At 38.8% G+C, this 27,072-nt stretch overlaps 2 protein-coding genes across 3 annotated transcripts; both read right to left on the bottom strand.

Moving 5' to 3' along the window:
- Positions 1–379: 379 nt before the first annotated feature.
- On the bottom strand, positions 380–6,234 carry LOC306846802 (NADH dehydrogenase [ubiquinone] iron-sulfur protein 5-like). Of its 2 annotated transcripts, none has more exons than XM_079380423.1 (3): positions 6,168–6,234; positions 682–908; positions 380–605 (listed from the first exon to the last, which is right to left on the bottom strand). In XM_079380423.1, exons 2-3 carry the CDS (start codon positions 895–897, stop codon positions 501–503), a joined length of 321 nt encoding a protein of 106 aa, XP_079236549.1. In that variant the 5' UTR covers positions 898–908; positions 6,168–6,234; the 3' UTR covers positions 380–500. The 2 variants fall into 2 exon arrangements, with proteins under 2 accessions (XP_079236549.1, XP_079236550.1); XM_079380424.1 differs by lacking the exon at positions 6,168–6,234 and adding an exon at positions 1,587–1,621.
- A 635-nt stretch (positions 6,235–6,869) lies between these two features.
- LOC306847599 (E3 ubiquitin-protein ligase RNF19B-like) lies at positions 6,870–26,785 on the bottom strand. The gene is made up of 10 exons (XM_079381640.1): positions 26,517–26,785; positions 18,852–20,061; positions 14,213–14,412; positions 12,816–12,960; positions 12,571–12,733; positions 12,104–12,218; positions 10,446–10,586; positions 10,154–10,343; positions 9,892–10,026; positions 6,870–8,767 (listed from the first exon to the last, which is right to left on the bottom strand). Exons 2-10 carry the CDS (start codon positions 19,448–19,450, stop codon positions 8,347–8,349), a joined length of 2,109 nt encoding a protein of 702 aa, XP_079237766.1. The 5' UTR covers positions 19,451–20,061; positions 26,517–26,785; the 3' UTR covers positions 6,870–8,346.
- Positions 26,786–27,072: the final 287 nt, after the last annotated feature.

The following is a 27,072-nucleotide window of genomic DNA, read 5'->3' on the forward strand; positions in this document are numbered from 1 at the left end:
GTTGTATTGTAGCTTATTGGGGGGGGGCTTTGAGTCAAAAAATGTTGAGAAGCACACAGCCATATCACAACAAGAAAGAGAAGTTGTTAAAAAAAAAAACTATGAATATCTAAAACCGAGTCATTTTTAACCTATGAAATTATGGAATTATTTAATGGACTAGAACAATACCAATTATATTTTTGAAGAATGTTTTGGTGATTATGGACTGAAAACAAAACCTCAAAATGTCGTCTTTTGTGTTCTACAGAAAAAAAGAATGCCATGAACGACATGAGGGTAAACGATTACAGAGGGACAAAATGAACTGTCCCTTTAAAACTCATATTGCATATTTACACTAAACAAAATAACAGACAGTGAACAGACAATAACAATTACACGGAATCATTATATTTATTTCTCGAACATTAAACAATGTTGATACAGCAATAATATTATAATACATAAGTGAGGAAGCAACTGTACAACAGTTTGACTGTGTTTTGATAGGGTTGGATTCAGGGCCGGACATCCTCGTTGCCTGTGTGGTGTGGAGGGGGTGCGTAAGTTCCCTCTTTAATCATCTTCTCCTTCTGCTTACGGACCTCGTATAAGCGCTGGTGCTGTAAGGAGTGATAATAGTGTTAGCAATGTAAAGAACCTCAAATAAATTGCTTGAATATTTCCGAATGTGCTTACAGTCTTTTGGCGGTGCATGCACTCGTAGAAGTCTTCCAGCTCTAGTTTGCATTCCTTTTTGGCCCGGGTCTGGCCGATACCGTGGGCACACTCTATCCACTCCTTCTCAAAGGCATGGCAGCGAGCGACCCGCTTCTGTGGCTGTTCCCCGCTCTGAACCAAGAGCCACTGGTCCAGATTAATACCCAGCCTTGACTGGAGGTCAATGAACGGCATGATTCTTGGAACTGAAAATAAATATTTCATGTAAAACAAATGCAATAATGCAATCAAGCTTAAGAACACTAAACAAAGCAGTTATTCATTTTTAAATTAAATTACACCTCAAGGTCTATAAATTGCTAGAAACTTTGAATAAAGCAAAGTGGTCATATGCAACTACTGAATATCTCCAAAACTTGTTTATTATTGACATGTGACATATTGATATGTTTATTGTTGATAGCAGACATGCCTAAACCATTATTCTATATATTATAGCCATATGGTTTTGTGAAGGTAAATTTAAAACTTTTTAAAAGACGTTTTCAAGACCAAGTAAATAATATTTAAACAATAAATTGAAGGGAACACAGTATGTCAATGTTCTCAAAATGTATTAACAACAAATGGTTAAAAACGAAAAAACAAGCCTCCATTAATTTTCAGTTCACTTCTGTTCCCAACAACTCAAATATGGAAATAACTATAAACTTTTAATTTACATGCAAAAACATGTTTTTTTTTACTGTTTTAAAAAAAAAAATCCTTAGTTACTTAAATCAAGATTAATGACAAGAAGTTTTCTGAGAAATCGATGAGAAACTACTGAGTTTATTATAACAAGAACGAACATCTTCCAATGGCCTGAGAAAAGTTTTTACACCGGCTGACAGATGTTTTTTTGACTTTAAGTATAAACTCACTTGTTCAGTTTCTCAGAAAAAATAAAATAAATTATTTCACGTAAATGTATCTTGATTTTAGGGCTGTCGCGATTCGTCTATTTTATTGGACTATTCGATTTTTATACTTGACTTAATTTTTTCTCGCGTCGACTAACCGACAAAACACCGGAATTTCAAATTGGCTCATTTCACGGACGAGAATCCATAAAACACATTATTAGACTGTTTTCCAAGGCTGTGTGATATATTAAACCCATTTAAAAAATCATAATTAAGCATAATTGTGAATTCACAAACGCTATGATTTAAAGGGGTCCTATTATGCTTTTTCACTTTTTGAATTCTAGTCAGTGTATGTTTGGGCATAAAAAGATCTTTTTATGTTACAAATCTCAAAATCCACTCCAAAGGGAGATATTTCGTTTTTAAAAAATCCCTTTTCAAGAACTACAGCGAACGGCTCGTTTGGACTACAAAGTTGCTTTCCTGTGTTTGTGACACAGGAAATTTGAATGGTTGGCGGGTGGGGAGAACGCCTGGTTGAGCACTGCACGTTTCAAAATCGAAACCCAGTGCGGGTGTTTTTATATCACTGTATTTCTGATGGAAACCGACTGCGTTCAGAAAATTTGGGATGTCATTTTAATTTCATCTTGCATATAACGTCTGATAAAGCAGCGTTTGTGAGCAGAGCTCTGCTTTGTGTACGGCGTTACCGGTGAAACTCGAGCTCTCCCGCTCCAACAGCGCCTCCTGCTAGCAGATAATTAATTTGCATATATATGCGATCACAAATAATGTGTCTGTGGGACTATGGTATAAATAAATTCAACCGTATAACAGTTTCAGTGCAATTCATGTTATAATGTTAGAATTAAAGAACAATAAACATAATACATATTACGGTGCACTTATCTGTACATAGTCAATGCAGTTATTTTTAAGCTGTTGTTGACGTCGTATCTAAAACGTGATTTAGCCAAAAAAAACAACAACGTTACCCATAGACTACACTTTAATATGTCTTGCAATATCCGTGCGTGCAAAGGGTCTGCGCGATCCTCTTGTTCAATATTCTCAAAGTCTTAATTGATATTGCAATATTGATGAACTTGCGGTTTTGGTAAGGGGCGGGGCAATACTGAAACGTCGTCTAAGCTGTTCGCCAATCACAACGCACTGGGACAGCTAACATTTCCACGCCCCGAAACATGAAGCTATGAACGAAACAAACTATGATTGGTTGTTTGGCATGTCGGTCAAACGGCCTCATGGGCAGGCCTTGGCCAATGAAAGCTGCCATAGATTCCAGACCTTCAGCCGTCAGTCTGAAGGTCTGCCTACGCGAGACTACAGGCTGGGGAGAAAGGTATTGTAATAATGTAAATAATGCGATTTTCGAACCACTAAGCATGAGAGCATGTTCCAGTACACCCCCAAAACAAAATCAAGACTTTGTAAAAGAGCATAATAGGACCCCTTTATTTAAATAATTATATGCGATGCAGTTCTAAAACAGCGAGAATGCATCGAGTTTCAAAATAAAAGCTCAAACCCTCACTCTGAGTTTGTTACACTATAATACTGTAACACAATACAGTATACAGCCATACTGCTCGTTGCTGTATACATCCCTCTCAGCTCCAACAACAACAACAGGAGTGAGGCACTAAATGATCTGTACCAGCACACCAGTGAGCAGCAGACAGCCCATCCAGATGCTTTTCTCATCCTGGCTGGGGATTTCAACCACGCAGACTTAAAGAGTGTGTTCCCAAAAATTCATCAACACATAGACTTTCCAACAAGGGGAAAAAATACTCTGGACTTTGTTTACACCACCCAGAGAGGAGCTTACAAGGCCCTCCCCCTCCCCCACCTCGGAGCCTCAGACCACATCACTGTCATGCTAATGCCTGCATACAGACCGCTCGTTAAAGCCATCAAACCAATACACAAACAGATACAAGTGTGGCCGGAAGGGTCGTCAGAGGCACTTCAAGACTGTTTTGATACCACTGACTGGAATATGTTTAAACAGGCTGCCACATACAACAACACTACAGACCTCCAAGAGTACTCAGAGACTGTCACTGCCTACATCACCAAGTGCATTGATGATGTAACGGTCACAAAGTCCATCACTGTCAGGGCCAACCAGAAGCCGTGGATGACAGGGGAGGTCTACAGACATCTGAAGGCTCGGAACGCTGCCTTTAGAGCTGGAGACAAGCCCCCACCACAGACCTGTGACAGCACCATCCCCCTGCTGAACGAGCTGAATGCCTTCTTTGCTCGCTTTGAGGCACAAAACAGCACCACTGCACAGAAGACTACACCTCCTCCCGGCGACCAGGTGATGACGCTGTCTCCGGACAGTGTGAGGAGATCCCTCAGCAGGATCAATGCACGCAAAGCTCCGGGTCCTGACAACATTCCTGGGCGTGTACTGAGAGACTGTGCAGTGGAACTCACTGATGTCTTCACAGACATCTTCAACATCTCATTAAATCAGGCCGTTGTCCCCACATGCTTCAAAGCTACCACCATCATTCCAGTCCCGAAGAAGTCATCTCCATCCTGCTTCAATGACTACCGTCCAATAGCACTCACTCCTATTCTCATGAAGTGCTTTGAACGGCTAGTCTTGTACCACATCAAGCCTGCCCCCCCCCTCTCCCTGGACCCCTTCCAGTTTGCATATAGGTCCAACCGCTCGACCGATGATGCCATCACCACTGCCCTCCACCCAGCCCTCACACATCTGGAAAAAAAAAGACTCATATGTCAGGATGCTGTTCATAGACTTCAGTTCAGCATTCAACACCATCATCCCTCAACAGCTCACTCACAAACTGGTCCAGCTGGGGCTCAACACCTCTCTGTGCAACTGGTTGTTGGACTTCCTGACCGGGAGACCTCAGGCAGTACGGGTCGGCATTAACACATCCAGCACCATCACACTGAACACTGGGGCCCCCCAAGGATGTGTGCTGAGCCCCCTCCTCTTCACTCTGCTGACCCACGACTGCACACCGTCACACAACTCCAACCTTTTCATTAAATTTGCGGATGACACGACTGTGGTGAATCTCATTAGCAACAGAGATGAGACAAACTACAGGAGCGAGGTGAGCCGCCTGGCCGGGTGGTGAAGTGACAACAATCTCTCTCTGAATGTGGAGAAGACTAAGGAGATTGTTGTTGACTTCAGGAGAGTACACACTCAGCATGCCCCTCTGACCATCAACGGTGCGACTGTGGAGAGAGTGAGCAGCACCAAGTTCCTGGGTGTGCACATCACAGAGGACCTCTCCTGGACTAACAACACTGCAGCACTGGCCAAGAAAACACAACAGCGTCTCTACTTCCTCCGCAAACTTAGAAGAGCCAGAGCCCCGGCCCCCATCATGTGCACCTTCTACAGAGGCACCATCGAGAGCATCCTGACTAGCTGCATCACTGTGTGGTATAAGCGCTTGCAACGCATCCTGCCGCAAGTCACTTCAACGCATAGTGAGAGCAGCTGAGAAGATCGTTGGTGTCTCTTTCCCCTCCCTCCAGGACATTTACAGCACCCGTCTCACCCGCAAAGCCCTCCGCATTGCAGGTGATCCCACCCACCCGACACACAGCTTCTTCAGTCTGCTGCCATCAGGGAGGAGACTGCGGAGTCTCCAGGCGAGGACCAGCAGACTGAAGGACAGCTTCATACATCAGGCTGTCAGGATGCTGAACTCTTTTTTTTCTTTGTCCTCATTTGTATATCTGTATAGTTGTATGTACATAAGTTTAACCTGTATTTATCTGTTTTTGAACGTCTACTGTCAGTGTTTAATGTTAACTGTATGCACCAAGGGTCTGAGAGTAACGCAATTTCAATTCTCTGTCTGTATGTGCCATACATGTGGAAGAATTGACAATAAAGCAGACTTGACTTGATAATACTGAACTCTTGCTTCTTGCACTCTGTTGTAATTCACTTTTTAAATTTCATAGAAATTTGGATTTAATTTAGTTTAATAAAATCGAGTTTAATAAAATATTAAGTAAAATTGTTGATTTTTTGAGGGAAATTAATCGTTTAGAGTAATCTTATCGATAGATTAATCGAAATAAAAATACTCGTTAGTGGCAGCTCTAGCTTGATTTAAGAAACTTTAAACATTTGTATTGTAAAACAAGTTTAAAAAAAATAATAATATCTCCAATTTACGACCTTTTTAACGCCTTAATTTGTGGAAGGGCGAATTAAGAGCATTTCAAGACAAAGGCCGAAATAACGTTACAATAAAAAAAATACATCTAAAAAATGTATCTGATTAGTAAGATATTAATTAACCGGCGATAATTAATACAAAAAAACAAGCGATCTGTCCGGTTACTTACTAACGTTTGCAACATTGACTTGCTTATTTTATATTATTGTTAACTGGATAACGTTAGCCTAACGACAGGCCTACTAACGATACACCACAATGCATTTATTCTAACGTAATGCATGTAAATTACAACGAAAGCTTTACATACGTGCTGGTACATTTATAAAAGGTACACGAATGATACAAAAGCTCTCAAATTGTAAATACAAACACTGACCGTTCGATTCAGAGTCACTTTAACCTTCCTCAGGTCCACAGTTCACGCACGACCTCTCAGCTGCCGTAAAGCAGGCTTGTTTTGCGCCACTGCTGCAAACATTTTGCCGTCGATGTCGCGTATACACGGTAGAGGGCAGTATTGGTACATTTTTGGATTTTGAACTGAAGACAGAAACAGTGTAATTTTTGTTATATTTACATAATAATAAATAAAAATTCATATGCTATCGTTGGTATTAGCTTGTATTTTAGTTTTAATTCCAGTTATTTTTAGTAGTTAGTTATAGTAGTTTTAATATTTTACTCCTTTTTGGTAATTTGATTTGTGCTTTTATCATCTTTAGTCCTTTATATATTTTATTAGATTTCAGTTTTAGTGCTTCAACTTAAACTCAAACTTTCAAAGTTTTATTTTCAGTTTGTTGTAAGGTTTCACAATAACAATATACCTTAGGTGCATATAACTTTGACTTAGAATATTTACAGATGATTTTAGTAATATATTTTTTTTCTGATGCATTTGCAATCATTCTTTCAGCATTACTGAACCTGAGGGTCTTTTCAGTGTTGCGTTTTGTGTTTTAAGCTTGAACTATAGCGTAGTACCCAATGCAGTAATGTTAATATAGCATGTATTTATATATTATAGACTTCTATAGAAACCCATCAGCATATATGCAAATAAAAGAGCTGAATAATTAAGTCAAACTTGCCACAAAGGAGGACATGTTTATTTTCATGTTGATTCAAACACTCACAGCCAGTGCAGTTTTCTTTGTGGGATGTACAAAACAATGCCAGATTTAGCACACCTTCTTTTCAGCATATTGCTTATGTAACTGAATTTAGTTAACACTCATTTCACCATAACCACTTTAAAGTTTAAATTTATCAAGTAGTTTTCACAATCCGCTCATAAAGCTGAAAATATGAAAGCATCTTCACACAACCAAAAAAAAGGCAAAAGATGTGACAACCACAAATCCTTTTTTTGTGATTACAAGACCAAGCTAATCCATCATTACATGTAAAAACCGAGGATTCTCTTTCCGCAGCCAAGTATAATTATGAGAATCAGAAAGCATAGCATGTTAAGAATGCAAAACAATAACACCCAAAATTAAATAACAAAATCATGACTACACCATTCAAATGTTTCCCAGAGAAGCTCTAAAAGAAAAAAGGAAGTGCATAAATATAAGCCTACAATGTAGAACAATGACAAATAGTGGGATAAAGTGCAGGAGTGCTCATCCATCCAACCCATCTCTCTTTCCATCCATTCAGCTAGCGGGAAATTAACATAAAAAACTACAATTGCGCAAAGCAAAAAAAAAAGAATTCAAAAGCCATGTGCTTAGAGATAAGAGATCAAATAGGCCAAAAATCAGAATTAAATAATATTAATAACAACAGACATGCATGTGAATGGCAGTTCCATTCTTGATACGATATCATTTTAATACCCAGCAATAAAATCAACACTGGTAAACATCCACACGTACATCCATCTCTCACGTCTCAGCTCAAGAGGGCACAAACAGTGTTGTCAGTGAGTCAGACAGTGTAAGGGATCGGAGTGCATGTGCTCTGTCTGTAAGGCAGGCAGTCAGTGATTCAAGTCAAACTGTCTGCTAGTGAAGTTCGGATCAGTCTCTCATCACACTGACCTTACTCAATCTTAACTGTGTGTTCTTCTGTGCAAACCGGGCCAGCGCGACCAAAACAATACTAGCATGCAGCAAATCATACAATTTCCGGGTCGATTTTAAAAAACGGAGTAAAACAAACATACAAACAATACTGTAATGTGTCATCCATTTACAATCCACTCGAAAGCCTCTCACGTATACATGTGCTTGGCGACATTTTACATTATCTGTCTGTTTGTTTGTTTTCCAAGGAAATTCTTCTGGTCGCGATAGTACCGATTCAGCACTTTTTTTTGCTCAAGGCATTTCCGCAACACCAACCAATGAATAACAGTATGAATTTCTGAAGAGGTAGAGGACCTGTCCGTGCCTGTAATAACCAGACGGGACAAGTGAGCAGAGCGATGAGTTCGGTTCCATGAGCTGTCTGGATGCCATTACGGTGTTTTAATAATTATAAAAAGCAGCAAATGAACAGGTAAAGCGTCAGAAACGGTTGGCTTTGTACAATGTTGAGAGTCTCTCTCACACGTACAGAATGACATTGTCGGGACAGTGCAGGCTGTCGGTGGGGTTCAAGGCTCTGCAGGTGGTCTGCGGAGGGGGCGCAGCGTGGCAGCTCTTGGGGCGGGGTGAGTCGCAGTCGTCAGACGTCAGCTCTGCGATGTCGTCCGACTGCGTGTCGGACATCTCTAGGTCGCTGCGGATGCTTTCCGGCTGAGCGAGGGTGACATCTCGGAGACCCTCCCTGAGTGACATCCCTGGCGACAGGCCCAGAGGGGAATCCATGATAACCCCGCTCCTGCGGGAGCTGCAGTCCTGAGGCTCCTCCCCCGAGCTGGGAGCCATGGCGGCAGTGGGCGGAGCCAGATCATCTTCAGTGGTTAGACACAGATGGCTCGGTTTCGTTTCAATGTCCACCTGGATCTCAAGGTTAGTGCCCTCTCTGAAACACAACAGATCATAGAAAAGGTGAGACAAAGCATCACTTCCAGGAGTTTTTAAAATCAAGTTTGCTATATTTTTATATTTTGTTATATTTGCAACAATATTGTAAATTCTGGCCCATCCACATGAGCTAATAATTATTTTTCTGTTACAGCCAAAATGAATAATGGGCTATTGGTAACACTTGATTTTACAGTGTCCTTGTTACGAGTTACATGTACTTACTATAGTAATGACCATAAATTATGCATGAATACATCAACTAACCCTGAACCAAACCCTAATCCTAACTCTATAGGTCACTGCACACAGAGTCCGAAATTTTCGCATGGTAAAAATAAATACGACCTCATGTTGTGTCAATCACGTTTACACACTGCCTCCAGAAAAAAACATTCGGATCAGGTTCGATTTTCTGCATTTTCCTAATATATGTCAAAATAAACTAAATTATTAAAAAATAAAACACTAAAAACTAAAATCAGTCATTTTAAATGTGAATTAAGATTTCACAACATTATAATGTACTGTATAAAAAAATTATATTTGATAAATACATTTAACAGTTTCATTAGATGACAGCAAAGGCAATCTAAATCTAAAAATAAAAGAAATTATCATGAGCAATTACTAAAACTAGTATGAACAAAAACTATTTTTTTAAAATTACTGAGAATTCTCATTTATAATTACACTGATAATATTCGAATTTTAAATAAATGCTGTTCTTTTGAACTTAAAAAAAAGTCAATTAGAAATTTATGGCTGCTTACAACTATTTTCAATATTGATAATAAAAAGTAATGCAGCAAATCAGCATATTAAAATGGTTTCTGAAGGATCATGTGGCACTGAAGACTGGAGTAATGATGCTGACAATTCAGCTTTGCCATCAAAGTAATTTTACATTTTAAAATATATATATATAAAAAAAGAGAAAATTGTTATTTAGAACTGTAATAATATTCCACAATATTACTGTTTTACTATTAAATTAAATGCAGCCCTGGTGAGCATAAGAGACAGTTTTCAAAAACATTATACAATCTTACTGATTCCTTTTGAAAGGTATTGTGCATTTATTCGTTAAGCAGTTGCTTTTACTGTAAGTGATTCACACACCTGTCAGGTAAGGTGTAAGAGGAAGTGATTGATCCTGCCATGCCCCTAGTGCTGGCACAGTCACTGGCTGCTCCCAAGCTGCCCGTTTCCCTTCCAGCACCTTCCTTTCCCAGCTCTGTTGCCTGCACCTCCAGCCTGAAACATAAACATGCTTCCATGAAGAACATTACCCATATTTACAGTGTAGCTCTTGTGTATTTACCATACAGTACAGAGAATAATCCAGTATGCCCTTCTGCTGACATCCCACATGCCCTCATACCTGCTGTATTTTCCTGTCCTTGCACCAAGTGCTCCTCCTGCGAGTGTGTTGAAGTGGGGTGTGTCTCCCAGACCCCCTGGGGCAACGGACAGACCCTCGCTGGGAGAGGTGGTGCTGAGGCCGCTGGCTCCTCCCTCCAAACTGCTCTCGCCCAAGCTGGGAGACTTCAGCGCTCGCCATGCATCAGCAACTACAGAGAGCAAGTGTTAGATTGATGGTTCAATACAATAATCAGCACTGCATTTTTTTCTTCTGATGAAACACTCGATCAATCTTGTTTTTGTTTTTTTACCTGTAATAGGCCCGTCATCCTCATCAAAGTCTATCCTTACACCTCGTCCTTTCCCCCGACTCACCCCGCAGCCCCCGCCGCGGCACAGAGAGATAGGCACTACACCATACACATACGCCAACATGATGGGGACACCAATGCCTGTAGGGAAGAGATATGGAGCTATAGTCAATCTCTGGTTAAAAGGATAGTTAACGAGTAAATATGCTTAATTGGGCTCTCAAGAAACATTTCTTATTATTGTCAATGTTGGTAACATTTGAAATTAATTTGAAGAAAAAATTATTTTCCAAATAAATGCTGTTCTTTTGAACTCCATTTTTCAACACCGATAATAAGAACCTTTATTAATATTTGATCACTTTCAATGATTGATAATAATTGAGCAGAAAATTAGCATATTGATTTCTGAAGGATCATGTGACACTGAAAACTGAGTACTGGCTGCTGAAAATCTCTGCATCACAAGAATAAATGACAAATAAAAACATTATGATTAAACATGATTAAATAAATGCAACCTTGGTAAGCATAAGAGATTTCTTTCAAAATATTACAAAAATCTTAATTACTCCAAATGTGTGACCAGCAGTGTTTAATAAATATAACATTTATAGTAATGAGTTCCATGAGTAAAATATCCCCTGGTTTCACAGACAAGGCTTAAGCCTAGTCCCAGACTAAAATGTGTAAGTCTGAGCTGTTTCAATTGAAAGAAACTTGCACTGACTCATCTTAAAATATATCAATGATGCACACCAGTAATGTTTTTTCTAAGGCACATTTATAAAAAAATTGCTTAAATGTCCCAATTGAACTATGGCCAAATCCTGGCTTAGTCTAAGCCCTGTCTGTGAAACCAGGCTATAGTGTATAGGTGGATCATATCAATATTGCTGTGACACTACCTCAAGATTGAATTTTGTGCTTCTTATTCCCACTATTTCCATACATTGTACTGCACCGGAAGTTGAGGTCTCCACTGAGGCTAAATGCAGAAGCAATTGTCTATAATAATGAACTGGAACTGAAGCTTAAGCTTCACAAACTGAATGCAAAAATCTGTGTGATAGACAGAAACTGATTTGCTGTAACTGAATCACTGAGACAATGAACTGAGCTAGAAAGAAACGTATCAGTCTGATTCACGAACACGGCTAGAATATTCCCTAAAAATTCACCTTTTGTGTTAAACAGAAGAGAGAAAGTCTAAAACAACATGATTAAGAAAAAAATAGTCACAAACCTGAAGCAAAAATGTCTTCAAGTGATCTATAACTATTTTCTATATATATTCCTTTGTAGTAAAACATCCAAAAGTGTGATCACATTAGCAAAATCCATTGTCTATTGTTATTAGTGTAGCGATACATGAAGTCCAGATGGCACAGAAGTCACTTTCAAAACAACTGGATTTCTCCGTGCAGTGAATCTGCATGACCAACTTGAACTTTTTGCCAAATCTATTTGTGTAAATCTTTCGCAAAATTCCCAATTGTGTGGATTACTATTGAAATCACAGGTTTAAACTTTAACATTACCATCAAGTAGGGACGAACTGCTTTGCAGAATTCTTCATTTGTAAATCGCTTTGAATAAAAGCATCTGCTAAATGAATAAATGTAAATATGAATGTAAATGATTTTGGGAATACTCACCCACGCTGACAGCAGCGATGACTGGAGCCGTGATGATTGACAGAGCCACACCACCAGTGATAGCGAGATTCCTCCTATGATGGGATGTTTTCTTGCCTTCATAGTGCGAGTGGATCTGTGACAAACAGCAGCTGTGTTACTGCACTGTCACAAATGTGCTTTTATCTGCTAAAATCAAAGATATTGGCATCCTAAAGCTTCAAAATCGGAATCAAATCTTTGAAACAGAACAAAATGTCTTTTGTAGCATGGAAACAGCCTAATGTTTAATGCCCACTCTGTATCCTACACCAGGAAGTCATGTTCAATATCAAAAGCAATTAAGCTGGTTGAGCAACACGGCTAACAAGAGGGAAATTCCCAGGCTTTTTAAGGGATATTCTCTTCCTGATTGCAGCTGATAATGGTTTCCGTATTAACCTAAACTGTAACGCTTTAGGGAAAGGTGTGATGTTGGCATTCCGCACCTTGCGTCCAATGTAAACAGGAATGCCGATAACCATAGCAGGAACTGCGATGCCAGCGATTAGAGTGATGCCCACCGGTGCACCAATCAAAGTGCCCAGCTGCCACAGAATCTTCTTCTTGCGACTCCATGGCTTCTTTCCCCAGAACGTACAACCTGATGGACTGAAAAGACACGGAAAATTATTATTTTTTCGATTCGAGCAAGTAGTTTGAGAAATTCCCACTGACGGGAGGCAGAAGGTACCTGAGGTAGTGCAGATCTGAAATCTCCTTCATACAGAGCCAGCAGAACTCACATCCGCACACAGCACAGGTCATGTGATTACAGCTGCCGTCGTTCATCTTGATGATGTAGGCACCGCATCGGGGGCAAGGCTTGATGTCATCAGCTGAGTGGGGATTAGAGGGTTGGAATTTAGAATTTGTACAGGCAGACAGAATCTGCCATAAACAATGTGCGCTGAGGAAGCACTTTCTGAATGCTAGACAGGGAATAAGAGACATTAGCAGACTCCTGCTGGAATTCAGGAGAGAAACTAGAGAGAACTTGAGAAGGAGGAGGAGGAGGAGAGAGCGCAGTCCTTTAGGGAAAGAGAAACTTCAATAATCTGCAGTGAACACTGAAGTGCACAAAATGAAAGCGCTCAAGGGTGAAGCACACAGCAAATCAAATTATATGAGTGGCTGATGGCACTCTGGAACACAATAAACCAGACAGAAAGCACACTAGAGTTTTGACAGTTTATTTTTATCCACTAATTTGAGATAGTCTTTTTTGAAGTGATAAACACTTTGCGATACACACTTAACAGAGTAAGCAGTGAAGGACTAATATACTGCTGCCCCGCAGTAAAACATATAATAGATGTCCAGTGATCTTTAAGGATCTAAGAGGTTTCTCGGGTATTGCTATGCTTTTGCAATGGTGATTTGGGTGGTTTCTAGTTTACGTGTCAAAATGCCAATCTTTGCAAGTATGCTCCTAAACACAGTAGGTCATAAGTGAAAGCAAACAGATGAGAAAGAAAACACATGTGTAACAGTATATTGGATCCGGGCAGCTCTTAAAGTGACAGCAGTCTAATATGCCTGCTGTCTGCCATTCCTGTTAATTAAACAACAGAGAGAAAATCTCTCACTGCACTTGACTAAATCAAGTTTGTAACTTTAATAAGAAGAAATATATATTTAATTTACACAGTGAAAAATGTGCAGTGTTTTTATACATTTGATTACTTTATACAATGCATGTAGCCTTTTTTATTTATTAGATTTTTTGTCCTACTGTTTGTGATTACTTTCTTATTCTTCTTATAATCGCTGACAGTTTACTTGTCTTCAGCAAGCTTGAGTTTTTTTTTAATTTAGGCTAGTATTTTGTGATATTGACACTGGTGACAAGAATTCTGAAATTTCTATGGTATCAAAAATTTTGATAACTATATTGTGATATAAATCGTTACCATGAAATAAACTGACTCATATAGTGATATAAAATTTTGGTCATATTGCCCACACCTAAGGCGTTGCTATGTGATTGCCTCCTTGCCCAGGTACAAAGAGCCTAAGCCCAAATTATATTACAGTCTCTCCCTGTTTATGGGACAGAAAAGAGTGGTTGGCTGCTGGTTGAACACTCACTGTGTCCGTGCTCGCCCGTGTAGCTGGGTGAATGGTTACTGTGTGTTCTCAAGGACAGCGCCCTCTGCTGACGGGCCGAGTCACAGGTCTGGTTAGGATGCCAAACTTGCTTGCAGTGGTAACAGAACTCAGCACCACACCCTTCTCTTCGACACACCAGCCTGGGGCAGCTGGCACATCCAGAGGCGATGACTGCGAACCTGGCAGGAGAACAACACAAACCAGGTCATCACACTCTCCTAGAAAATCTAGAATTTAGGTAATATGAGATATCATTATACCTAGTAGAATGCAATCTACTGTTACAGAAGTACATGGTACAAAGATGGTATCAGACGATAATAGTATGGTACTCTGATATATACCATGGAACTATATGATTACCACATTCACAAACAATGGTATTTCTATGGTGCAAAAAATAAATGTCAAAAAAAGGACTGTCATAAAACCATGCGGCTGAGCAATATGTGGACCATGTAAATATCTCAGGCATTTTAGACTTGTTTTTTAATTATACCATCTCTAAGATCATATCCACAGATAATATTTGTTAATTTAGTGTCCACACTAATACGTTTTCATTTCAAAACACATCTTTTTCTCTCCGTTTTGGCCTTCCGTCCACATTGAGGCTACGTTTACACTAGTGCTACAAAATAACTTTTGCTACGGTTATGCCTGTCGTTTACACTACTCTGGCGTTTTCAACCCTCGAAAACAGACTTTCGAAAATGCAGCACACCCCTTTTTGTCAAGGAAAACAGCTTTTTGAAAACGCTCTCCAATGTGGATAAATTTGAAAACGTCATTTTCGCATTGTAGTGTGGACTGTGAAAACAGAGGCTTTTGAACACATTTTTAATCATGTGACACATATTGCATCAATATATATCTATGTTTATACCGGTATTGTGCCTGTTATGTGCTGTTCACTTTCACACTTGCTTAAGCTTAAGATATATTACTTTGTCGGCACAGGCAACAAATACCTCTCACTCTACTGATTGATGTATGTATATATGCACTTTTGTATGTGAAAATATGTGGATATGTCTATCTTAGCCTTTGTATAACAACTTCTTTATCTGTATAATTTAATTTTTGGATGCTTTGGGGGGTGGGGAGTTAAGAAATAATATATTTTTTTATGAATATTTTCATGTTATCTTCTATAACTTTATTACAATAAAAATATGTTTAAAAAAGATATATATTACTTTGTACATTCTTCATATTACAGTCCTGTCAGAAGAATTGCATGAAAACTTATGTATGTCCCGTCTTTATAATCTTTTATGAGAATTGTACACGTGCAGCAAGGCGAATTTAACGTTTTCCGACGTTTCAGTGTGGTTGAGAAACTTGGATAAAGTTTGTGGACAGAGAGCGGTTTGAAACGAAAACGCAGTTTTCAAATGTATCCGGATTAATGTAGACTGAAATGACATAAATCGCCCCCCAAATAATCATATACACCAGGATATCATTGTGTTCCCTACTCGGATTATTTGTAATGTCAAATTCCTTTTAAGGTCAAGGAAAACATTAGCAGGTAAAGACACTAGTAGATTATGGAAAATAAGAAGAAAGATTTATTGCAGTCAGTATGTTCCTGTCGTGAGAGTTTCCTAGTATTCCAGTAGCATTTTATTACTTTCCTAAGAAAATTTTTTGGCTGCCAAACTCTACTTCAGACCTCAGAACAATAAGCACAACGATTATTAACAAACATATTTTTAAATCAAAAAAAAAAAAAAAACTTAACATTGAATCATTTTAATGATTTTATGGCTGAATAAACACTGGCAGTAGATCAACTGGGTAGGTGGGTTTTTCCAGTGAAAGAAAAATGCTGATTTCTCCCTCTGAATCAAAATAAAACCTACCCAACTTCCTGTCTAACATTAGCTTATGCGTGACAAAAACAATCTCTTTCATTTTAAGTGCATGTTTTGACCTGTTGGCCGAAGTTAAAGCAGGTTCTGAAGGAAATATTCCTCCTCCAGCCGACACCTCATTAATCAGCTCAGTTGCAATGGAGAAGTGTAATGTCCTGTACAAAGAGCTTCCAATTACCTGCACGTACTGGCACACACACCCTACATGTAGAGTCAAGCCGAAACCGACCTCATTACACATGATTATGGTATCCCAGAGCACTCAAGAGCTCACTAGGATTAAAAACAATGAAATCAGCACTCTAATTTGAAGCTCACAAAGACACCGTGGCATGCACACACGGTCAAGTGAGTAGCCAATGATTGTCTTAATCAAATACCAGTCTCAGTTACCCATAGCAACTCTACCTCTGTGCCGCATCTCAGTTGCCACAGCAACTTATCACTGAGGGAGAGAGAAACAAGCTGTTCCTGTCTCCCATTGGCAGCTCTTGACTTTCAATCAAGCTGAAGCGAAGCTGGTTGGGGGGCTGATGGGTAATAAGCAGCACCATGGACTGCAACCGATATGCAAAATATACTGGGGAAGCTTTTCCATCAGGGTTTGTTTCTGTGGTTCTGAGATCAAAAGTCTGTTTTTAACATCTAAGGTGGGAGATTCCTAGTTAGTCAACAAATAGGCATATGAACCATCTGGGTGAACCTCAATGTGTCCTACAGCAATAAACGTCAAACTTTCATTTAATAACCTCAAATGATGCAACTAACTAACCAACTAGCCAATAATGCGATCTCTAATGGCCTTTTTTGAAAAATTCCCAGTCCATCTGAAAACCCCTTATCATCAGTCGTAGGCCTGATAGGAAGTGGCAGTGACTCAAACAAGCAGAGAATCAGACAAAATCATATCCCTTAAATGTAGGTCACTGGCACATCATTATCATTGACAAACCTTAGACAGGTTGTAAAAGGCCTCTGAAGTAAATCACTCTCTCTCAGAATGACACATCAGCTAAACTAGGCTTCCCACACAAACACAAGTTTTCCTTATAACTGTCCAAATGCCTCCTACACTTGTCGAAGCACCCAGAACAAACAGAAACTGTTAAATACGTCCACTTACTTCTATTGAATCTGACAAAGATCTGAAATACATGCATTTAATACACTATTTGGTTTGTTGATGCCCAAATACCACGCCCTTGTTGAGATTTTAGTTTCGAAACCGTTGGCTTTAATAAAGAGCTGGTTAGTCCTAACAGCTTCTAGTCTCTTGGGAAGGTTTTCAGATAGATGTTGGAACATTGCTGGATTTGCTCCCATTCAGACATGAGAGCATGTTGGGCGAGAAACTAGAAGTCTCTCAACCAACGCTTGGGCAATTTTAGGATGCCTACACAGTAGAGAGTGTTTGACGGGTATAAATGCGTAAGCTCTGTGTTGAGGGTGTGGGAAGAGCTGTGTTTGGCTGAAATCAAGAGGGAATACAGCAAATTGGTTTTCCGAAAGCTGGAGCTGACTCTGAAATTCTCATTGGCTGATGGACGCTTACGTCTGGGGCGATTCTAGGATTTCAGTCTTAAAGAAGGCACAGTCCAGTCTCAAAATACGAGCTGATGTGGCTCAGTGGAGTGTCTCTTGCTTTCAGTGCCAGAGAGCACAAATTTGAAGAAGTTTTCACTAAGGTTTCGGTTATTAAATTACGTAATTGGGTAAGTGACCTCAGGATGCTGTTCAAGGTGTCATGTTCTCAGGGGATACATTAAACCAGTCATAGTAAAGTTCTTCATTCTTTGTTACAGTGAAGTGTGGCCACACTGCTTACACTGCTGTACCTCATTTAGGCATTTCTGTCAATGATTTTGGCCCTCCAAAACTATTTTGGCCATGTAAATGTATTTTTTCACAGTTTTGGCCTAATATTTTGGGTTGGTGAATTTTTGATGCATCACTATTTATAATACCTTCTGATTATCACTAGATGCTTATCAATTTTCGTAGCAGATTAGGTTGCATTTCATTTTGTGATTTTACTGAAACCAAAACATTGAAATGAGAGAAATGGAGTGTGACAGCTGTAGGCAGGGCAGCACTTCATGCCAAATTTTGCCACCCTATTTCACCTATGACCATGTCCTCCACTGACTACAAGACAGGATAACACCTAAATGTTAAAAGAAAAGGGAAGATTCATAGTGAGGTCACCTCAGATATGAGGAAGAGAATAGGTCAGCTGTCATATCTAATAGTATGTGGCAGATAAAACAGGAAATGAAACTTGTGATATGAGGGAATGTTATTTCCTGACCTCTTTCTGCAATGCAATGTCATAAACACAGACATTTTGAAAATGATCAAGGTCCTTTAATTGCTGGTTTGTTTAAAAAAATATCACTGGCGTTTAGATTTGGGCTTTAGGCTAGTCAAGTTCTTCCACATCATTGACTCAGTAAATGATTTGTATAATAACCTCACTATATGCACAGGGGAGTTTAATACTGGAACAGGAGTTCCTTCCCAAACTGTTGCCACATCCCACAATTTCCTGTAACGTCACTGTATGTTGTAGTGACGCATCTTCACACTGGAATTTAGTAGTCTTTCTAAACTCATTAATTAGAAGGTCCAGAACCTTTGGCCATGTAGCGTATTATTATATATATAGCAACATTTCCAATTCAATACAAGCAGGTTATTGTGTTTATTTTATAAATCCCTAACATCCAAACCAGTCTTACCCACAGTCCGGAGCTGGACACCATCGGCAATCAGGGTCCGATGCCAGGCAGCGGCGCAACAGGAACTCTTCATACTTCTCCATCAGGTTGGGATCATCCAGGATGAGGGCCACCTGCCTTGGGACAAGTCGTTCGGCGCACTCCGGACAGCTGAGCTGCACTCGGCTCTCCGTGATCTCGATACGCAAGTACTGCCGTAGACAGCACAGGCAAGACCGATGGCTGCATCCCTGGAGCTCAGGAAGCTGCTCCGCAGGTTGCCGCACCAGGCACAGGGGACACTCTAGGAGTTCTTGACCTCCCAGAGAGGCCTGGCTAGCGGACAACGGTTCAGCCGGGTCTGCCATTGAGGGGTCTGATGAAACATTAGTGGGCGTGGGGGGCTGGAGAAGCTGCTGTTGCTGGAGCTGTTGCTGTTGGTGCAGCTGTTGAGCAAGAGGAGTTCCCACATTAGCCTTGTTCCCCCTGGATCCGCGTTTACCATGGAATAGACTATGAAAAGAGATCCTGCCTTGCTTCTTGCCCGGCCCTCGGCATTTCGGATTGGGAATGCCACTAACAGAGGAGTGGGGTGATTCAGAGTCCTTTTCGGATCCCATTTCCCAAGAACTATCGTGTAATGTTCTCCTACTTCAGTCCTTACGAGAGGTTAGAGAGTTTGGGTTAGAGGAGTTCGTGTGAAGCGTCTCAGTTCCTTCCACGGAATGACTTCAATGAAGCTCCAAACCTCAAGGACACAGACACTCCCGATTCACAAAAGAATGTTTGTCAAGGTCTCAACAAATTCCAGTTAGTTTACCCGTTAGGAACATTCCATTGATGAAGTCATAACTACAACAAGGATTTGTGTTTAAACAATAAACGGAAAGATAACTAGACTAATTGAGTCAAAGGGGAAAAGGATGGGGTGGAAAAAAGTCCTTTCACTCCAACAATCTTCTCGTAAATAGAAAAAGAATAGGAAACAAAGAAAATTGTTGCAACCCAAATGTGTTTACAAACTACAAAACTGACAGATACTGTCAATTAAAAATGGGGCGTTTAAAGACAACTAGGAAGTTCAAGTTGTTAGTAAAAACTGAATCTGGCTCAAGATAACGTAATCCTTTCTGAGGGCTCGTCCTCTTTTTGGCTCCGCTAAATTCTCTCGCTCGCAGAGCCGAGATGTGTGTGCTCCAGTTTGCTGTTCTCTTCTTCTGAATCGGCCGGTCTGTAAAGGAAGAGAAATAGCACAGGAAGTTAGCACAGCGCACAGACAGCCTGCAGGAGGAGCATGCTCAGTACCCGCTCACTTACACACACAGTCCTCCCCTCTTTTATTCTCAATCTCTTTTCATTTCACAGTTAACTCTTCATTGCACCCGACTCACGAAGTGACTGCCAGACATAAACGACTTACCAGCCGTTTAAAAATGAGAAGTAATTGATTCTGTAACTTTAACCTGTTAAAAATTGTATTTCTCTTTATCACATTTTCTGTCCTTAGATTTTACTTCTCTCATTTTCTTTGTGTCTCACTGTTGATGACACCCTCTCATCCACACTCTCTCACACACTCGAGCGCTCCCTCTCCACTTCACACTGTGCTGCTAGTGCAGTTGCCATGGAGATTCCCACTATGAACACAGCAAACAAGGACCCTCACAGTGACTCTGGCCCTTATGAACACATATACACACCTGGCAGATATTAACACCATACATCACATAACGCATGAGTGCATGCCTCCACTGGACATTATTCATTTATTTTTATCTGAGAGGAACATCAATATGGTGTGCAAATGCCATACTGAAGCTGAGGAAATGGTTTTGTAGGCCAGCATAATCTGTCAATCTCTCTGGTACATAGGCTATTCCTACTCAGAAACACATACTACAGCTATGAGTGATGTGGCCTGGTTTTCTGCTCTAATGACCCTTGGACTAATGCCTGCATGGCACAAATCTGTTTACTTGTGCAAGGCAGAAGGGAAAGAGACCACCACTATGAAATCATAGTAAATTGTTAAGTTTGTTAATGGGTCAATGACAATTAAGCGTGTCAACGATAGAGGAGGAATAAAAAATAAAACATATGTTTATGTCAACTACTTTTTTTTTTTTGAACATATATATGTATAAAATAATAATAATAAAATGGGCTGGTTTACATTTACATTTACCAGACGTTTTTATCCAAAGCGACTTACACATGAGGACAATGGAAGCAATCAAAATCAACAAAAGAGCAATGATACGCAAGTGCTATATCAAGTCTCAGTTAGCCTAACGTAGGTTTTTTTAATAAAAAGAAAACAGATAGAATAGAAAAAGAATAGAGCAAGCAAGTGTTAGAGGCCTTTTTTGCTTTTGTTAATTGTATAATAAATATAAAGAAAATAAATAGATAGAATACAAAAAGAATAGAGAAGCTAGTGTTTTTTTAAAGAACAGAATTAGAGAGTGCTAGTTTACTTTTCAAGAACTTCATTCTTTTGTCTTCATTATGATATCAGGATAGTTGTATGAATGAACCTGACTTGATAAAAAAAAGTGTATTCAAGTCACTTTATGGGTGAATTTTTATATTAATTGTCGCATAATTTAATAGAAAAGTAAGCAACATTATGTCTATACCACAGACCCCTAAGTTGCATTGTAATTACTGTAACAACAAAAACACAAGTAACAGTAACAATTATGTACATGCCTTATTAATAAACTAAAGTTTCTTTAGCTTAATTAGCATGACATTAGACATCCAACTAGCTATACATGTATATTGTAAGGCTTTCATTTATTCTTTGAATAATCTTGCATTATTAAAACAGAAATATAATGAAATCATTATCTACTTCACTACATATGAAGCCACAGCCATCTTGAGTGTTTCGGTTCAAGTCGGAGCTTTCAGAAAATTCAGTACAAGTTGTAATTACAAATTCGACGAGGACAGAAGGAAGGAATCTCGTAATTATGATAATCATAAATGTACCTATATTAATGAACAATGATAGTATTAACACATCCATATACGATGGCTCTTATGATAGGTTTAAAAAAAAAAAAAAAAAAAAAAAAAAAACATGGTATTATTACAATCTAGTATGTCCAAAAACAGAATTAACACATGTTTAAAAAACATTACTGCTGCATTTTTCCATCATAAATGGCTAGTTAGCACTGTATTTGACCAAGAGAGTAACAGCATAAAGCACAGTAAACTAAAGCAGCCTGTTTTCTGCAGCTGTTCGTGGATCTGCAAGGTACGCAGTGACAGCAGTCAGTATGACCCACTTTTCCACAGAGAGCTTTCACATCCTGACGTCTTGACCCATTATGACAAGAGGACGCAACAATCATCAAGCACTACGTGTTCGATACTGTACGTGACCGAGAGGCACACATAGTAGACGCATTAAAAATGCAAGAGTCTAGTCGACGGAAACAAGAGAATTCCATACGATCTCAGCCGATCTGCCTATTCTAAACAAGGAGATTGAAAAGGTGGTGTTGAATCATAGCAGGTTAAATGAAAAAGAGTCTCTGATCTATATATATATATATATATAACTTAGATGTTAATAGCCCTCCATTCCACTTCAGCAGCCTCTGCTAATGCAACCGCTGAAACATAATTACCATCTGTGCTCTCTGAGGTTTAGTGTGTGAGAGGGATGCTAGCGGGTGCACAACAAAAGCTGTTTCTGGAAAATCTGTGTCACATCTCTGCACCAGAGAGCAAGTTTACAAAGCAAAACCCACTGTATGTGTGCGTGTGTGTGTGATGGGTGTGACTGCGTTTGTTGTACAACAGAAGTTGCTCTATTATTTATCAGCTGTGAATGACATGTCGATTCACAAGAAGCTGTTTTCTGCTTACACTGCTGCAGCTGGAAATTAGCAGCCTGCTTTTTCCATTTGGGAAAGAGTTTACTTAAAAACTTTAGTTTAATAGTTGGAACAATCCACAGCATAAGCTCCCTGGCCTTGTTTGATGGAAGGATGGATCCCAAAATAAAAGTTTGTGTTTACATAATGTAGGCCTGTATGTTTACAGTGTTAATTTATTATGTATATATGAATACAAACACACACAGTATATATTTTGAAAATATTTACATGTATATAAATTGTATTATTATATTTTATATATAAATAGATTTAAAATATAAACATGCATGTATATATTTAAGAAACATTTTATGTGTTTGTATTTATATATACATAAATATACACAGTACGCACTCATATATTATGTAAACAAAAACATTTATTTTGGATGCGATTAATCGTTTGACAGCACTAAAAATTAAATATAATATAATACAAATATATATAAAATTATAATCACTAATAGTCATAATCAAATGTAATATTAATGTAATACTAATAATTAAATTTCTTATTAAATTATATAATTATTGACAAAATAAGTTATATTTACTATATATACTGGGTTTATTACCTTGTTACTACAATTGTAGAACCGTAATAATAACTTAATTGTGGTATTTAGCATGTAGTATTGGGAAATGTACCACACTGAATTATTTATTTTTGTTTTATTTTATTATTTTTCTTTTTTTTCCCCCATATTGGCTATAGGTTTTCATATTGGAAATGGGAAACTACTTCTGATGAAGTCAATGAAAGCAGATCCTTACTGTAGACACTTACTGGAAGCGAGATCCCTTATAAGGAACAGGAATTTTAGTTTCATGATCTTACTGTAAAGTTTGGTTTCAGAATGAATCATGTTTTTTCCAGACCATTAATAAACATCACAGAGGCATTGCGAAGATGAATTATTAACAGAAACCACAAATGAACCATGCAGGCTACAAATCAGCATAGGTTTGCAAACTCTTGGGCTATTAAGAGAACACAGCAGAGAATGAGGACACAACACAATTCACACAAACACAGAATAATAAGCTAAATATAATTAAACAATCGACAGAGCATTGAAAGAAGGAAAACAGAAAATAATTGTGCATAGTTTGGCCTCCGGTCAGTGCTTTACAGCACAACCCTCTAGACAAACTCATTACCGTGTGAGAGATAAGACAGAACGAGACTGACACTGCCTCAGCACTTCCTCCCGCGACTGACCCTGAAACCGCACCTCAGCACTTTCGTATTATCCTACAGCCCTAGACCACGGCTCAGTCGGTCTCTTTTTCACACACACATGGACACACACTCACACCAGTCACATGGACCAGTTGGTGTACAGGTGGGCTACTGGATCTCTAGCCTTTACATAACCATTTGAGTCACATCCGAAGCTCTACTGAGGCTTATTGTTCTTAGCAAAGCCTGCATGTGTCCTGCTGTCTTGGTTTCCACCTGCATCTCTACTACACAACTACACAAAGTAGTTTCAGAGCATTGTTGATTTCAGTTAACAGAATTGTTATTACTTACTCATCCTCAAATTCCAAATCTATTTGATTTTCTTTCTTTTGTGGGACAAAAAAAGAGGAAATGTCTCAAAACAAAAGTATTTTAAAAGTAGTTCAAATAGCTTGTAAGCTATATTTATTTATTGTGACAGGTTTGTGTAAGAACCACACTTAACTCTGATAATCTCAAGAATCTAAGAGAAAAAAAAAAAGGATTCACAAATGGGACATTACTACATTAAAAATAGCGACCAGCACATTCTTCAAAATATCTCCTTTTCTGTTCCACAGAAGGAGGAAGCTCATACAGGTTTAGAACAGTTTTATGATTATATAACGAAGTATAAAACTATTAAAAAAACCTTTGTTATGTTTGTCCCCATTGGGACAAGCCCACAGGAACCAGATGAGTCCTTTGCACAATCTGATTCTGCTTTAGCCTAGATTTAAACTGCTGATTTTGTCTGGCCAGAGGAAAATGACACTATTTCGACAAACTATTTCCCCGTCTAAATACTGTAAAGCTGATATAAAGCCACCCAACTTTATATTAAGCCGATGTAAAGCTGCTTTGACACAATTTGCATTTTTAAAAGCGCTATACAAATAATATTGACTTGACAAAGCTGAAATGATATAAAATAATTATTACATGAAAAACTCCCTCTTAAAAAGATGACAATTGAAAAATGTTGGAAACTAACTGAAATAAATACATTTAAGTTGAAACACTAAAATTACTAAACTAAAATATTTTTTTAAAAGCTAATTAAAAACAAAAACTAAATAAAAATGACAAACTAAAACTAGAACTGAAAATGTAAAATGGCTAAATCAAAATATTAACAAATACTATAATAGTATAAATAATATAACACTGTTTTTAGAGTGATAATAAGATTGTAAATAATGTAATTATGACAGATTTTTGTGGTGTAAGGGTAAACTAATCCATACACAGAAGATTTAGTTATACAGAGCTGTTAGTATTCTGTCAAGTTTTGAGCACACGTACGCAGTTTAACCTCTCCATTGTGACGGGGTGGGCAGGAAGTACTGGCTCGAACTAACCCATTAGATGAGTTATGATACTTAAAGAAATCTCTTTGTGAGTCTGTGAATGTCTGTGCAGAGCAGGTGGTTGTGTTGATCCATGTCCCATTCTCGCTAAGAACCAGGCTGTCTGTTAACCTCATCCTTTATTGTATCCTCATAGAAGTCAAATTCTTATATCACGTCTCATGCGCTGTACAAAGACTGACAAACAATCTTCAAGACATAACATGACTAACACCAGTATGCCACATTCACACTCACCTACTATTGTGAATGAGGCTGGCACAAAAGAAAAACAGCCATGGGTTCCTGTGAAACCAAACATCTCGATTTTATCAGTTCTTAACAGTCACATGCTAGTTTACAGTAAATTGATTAACCCAAAAAAAACAAAAACAAGACAAGAAAGACTGGAATTAACCGTATGGTCGCTGACACAGAAGAAGAAATGAAACCAAAGTCATTCTGTGCATTCCTTACTTACTCTAGAAGTGTTTCCAAAACTTCTAAAACATACAGTTACAAAGAATGAATGAAATGCTGTAAATTTCATGATGAACCAGGACACTATATTTAGAAAGATGTTACTGAGGAAGCCACACCACCAAGGCAGGCCGGGCCACAGCCAGAGTCAACAAAGCAGTCCAGGAAGGACAAGAATCTCAATTCACAAAAATATTAAATGGATATGTTACGTAACGTACATATGAAAGAGGTGACTAGATGTCCACGTCTAAATTTAAAGCTGCTGAGGGAATTAAAAATAAGTGTAAATATTAGCTTTTTGTGCCCTGCCTAGTTCAAGCTTAACCTCTGAAACACATAATATATACTACATCTTGTCCCTAAACGGTTTCATTTAAATATTAGCTTACCTACTAAAACATAACTAAATTAGCAATGTATAAAATAGCTTATTTAGATAGATAGATGGATGGATATGGAAATATTATACGTGTACACACACACACACACACACACACTCACACACTGTCTTGCCTAGTTTAAGCGTGACTACTGAAACATAACTAAATCAATAGTGTGTACAAAATATCTAGTTTATTTGCTAGAACATTACTGCAAAAGAACGGTCTACTGTAAAATAAACCAATGTTGATTAGGTCCAGGTGGGATTTATACTAATATCAGAACACTTTGATAATACTATTGTATTTTAAAATCAAAGCGTAAGCATGGCGACAGATCTGTTAGGCACTTACCGTACAGATGGATCTTATAGTAACGTTACTGAGAGCCAGTGAAGCAGAATAGGGCGGAACGCAGTGAGTACACCATGTACATTCAACCAACTGTCCTGTAAATCCGACAAATCTCACCCTAGAGGCATCCGCTACTACATTCCCCGAGAATCAGTCCGAGGGTAAACTGTCAGCCCTTTTTTCTCTGCCCTGTACGCGATATCGCTCAGATTATGTCCGCAGCTTGATTCTCTTTTCCATTCACTTCACTGAGGAAAGCCCCTGCGTGTGACGCCACTCGTTTTCGAGACGGAAACCCCGCCCACTGACGTCACCTCGAAGCGGAAGTGAACGCGCGTGTTTTTGCCAGGAACTGAGTTAGGCACGTCCTTTGACTGTATATTCAAAACATTTTTGTATTAGTAGTATTACGGTTCAGCGATAAACACGGAAAATAATTTAAATAAGGTCATGTAAAACAGTGGTTCTCAACCAGGGGACTGGGCGCCAATATTATTATAAGCACAGAAACGTATTCAATTATTAGACAGAGGAAGGGCTTTAAATATTCTCTTGT

Source organism: Barbus barbus (assembly GCF_936440315.1).
Source record: "Barbus barbus genome assembly, chromosome: 27".
NCBI classification, from domain to species: Eukaryota; Metazoa; Chordata; class Actinopteri; order Cypriniformes; family Cyprinidae; genus Barbus; species Barbus barbus.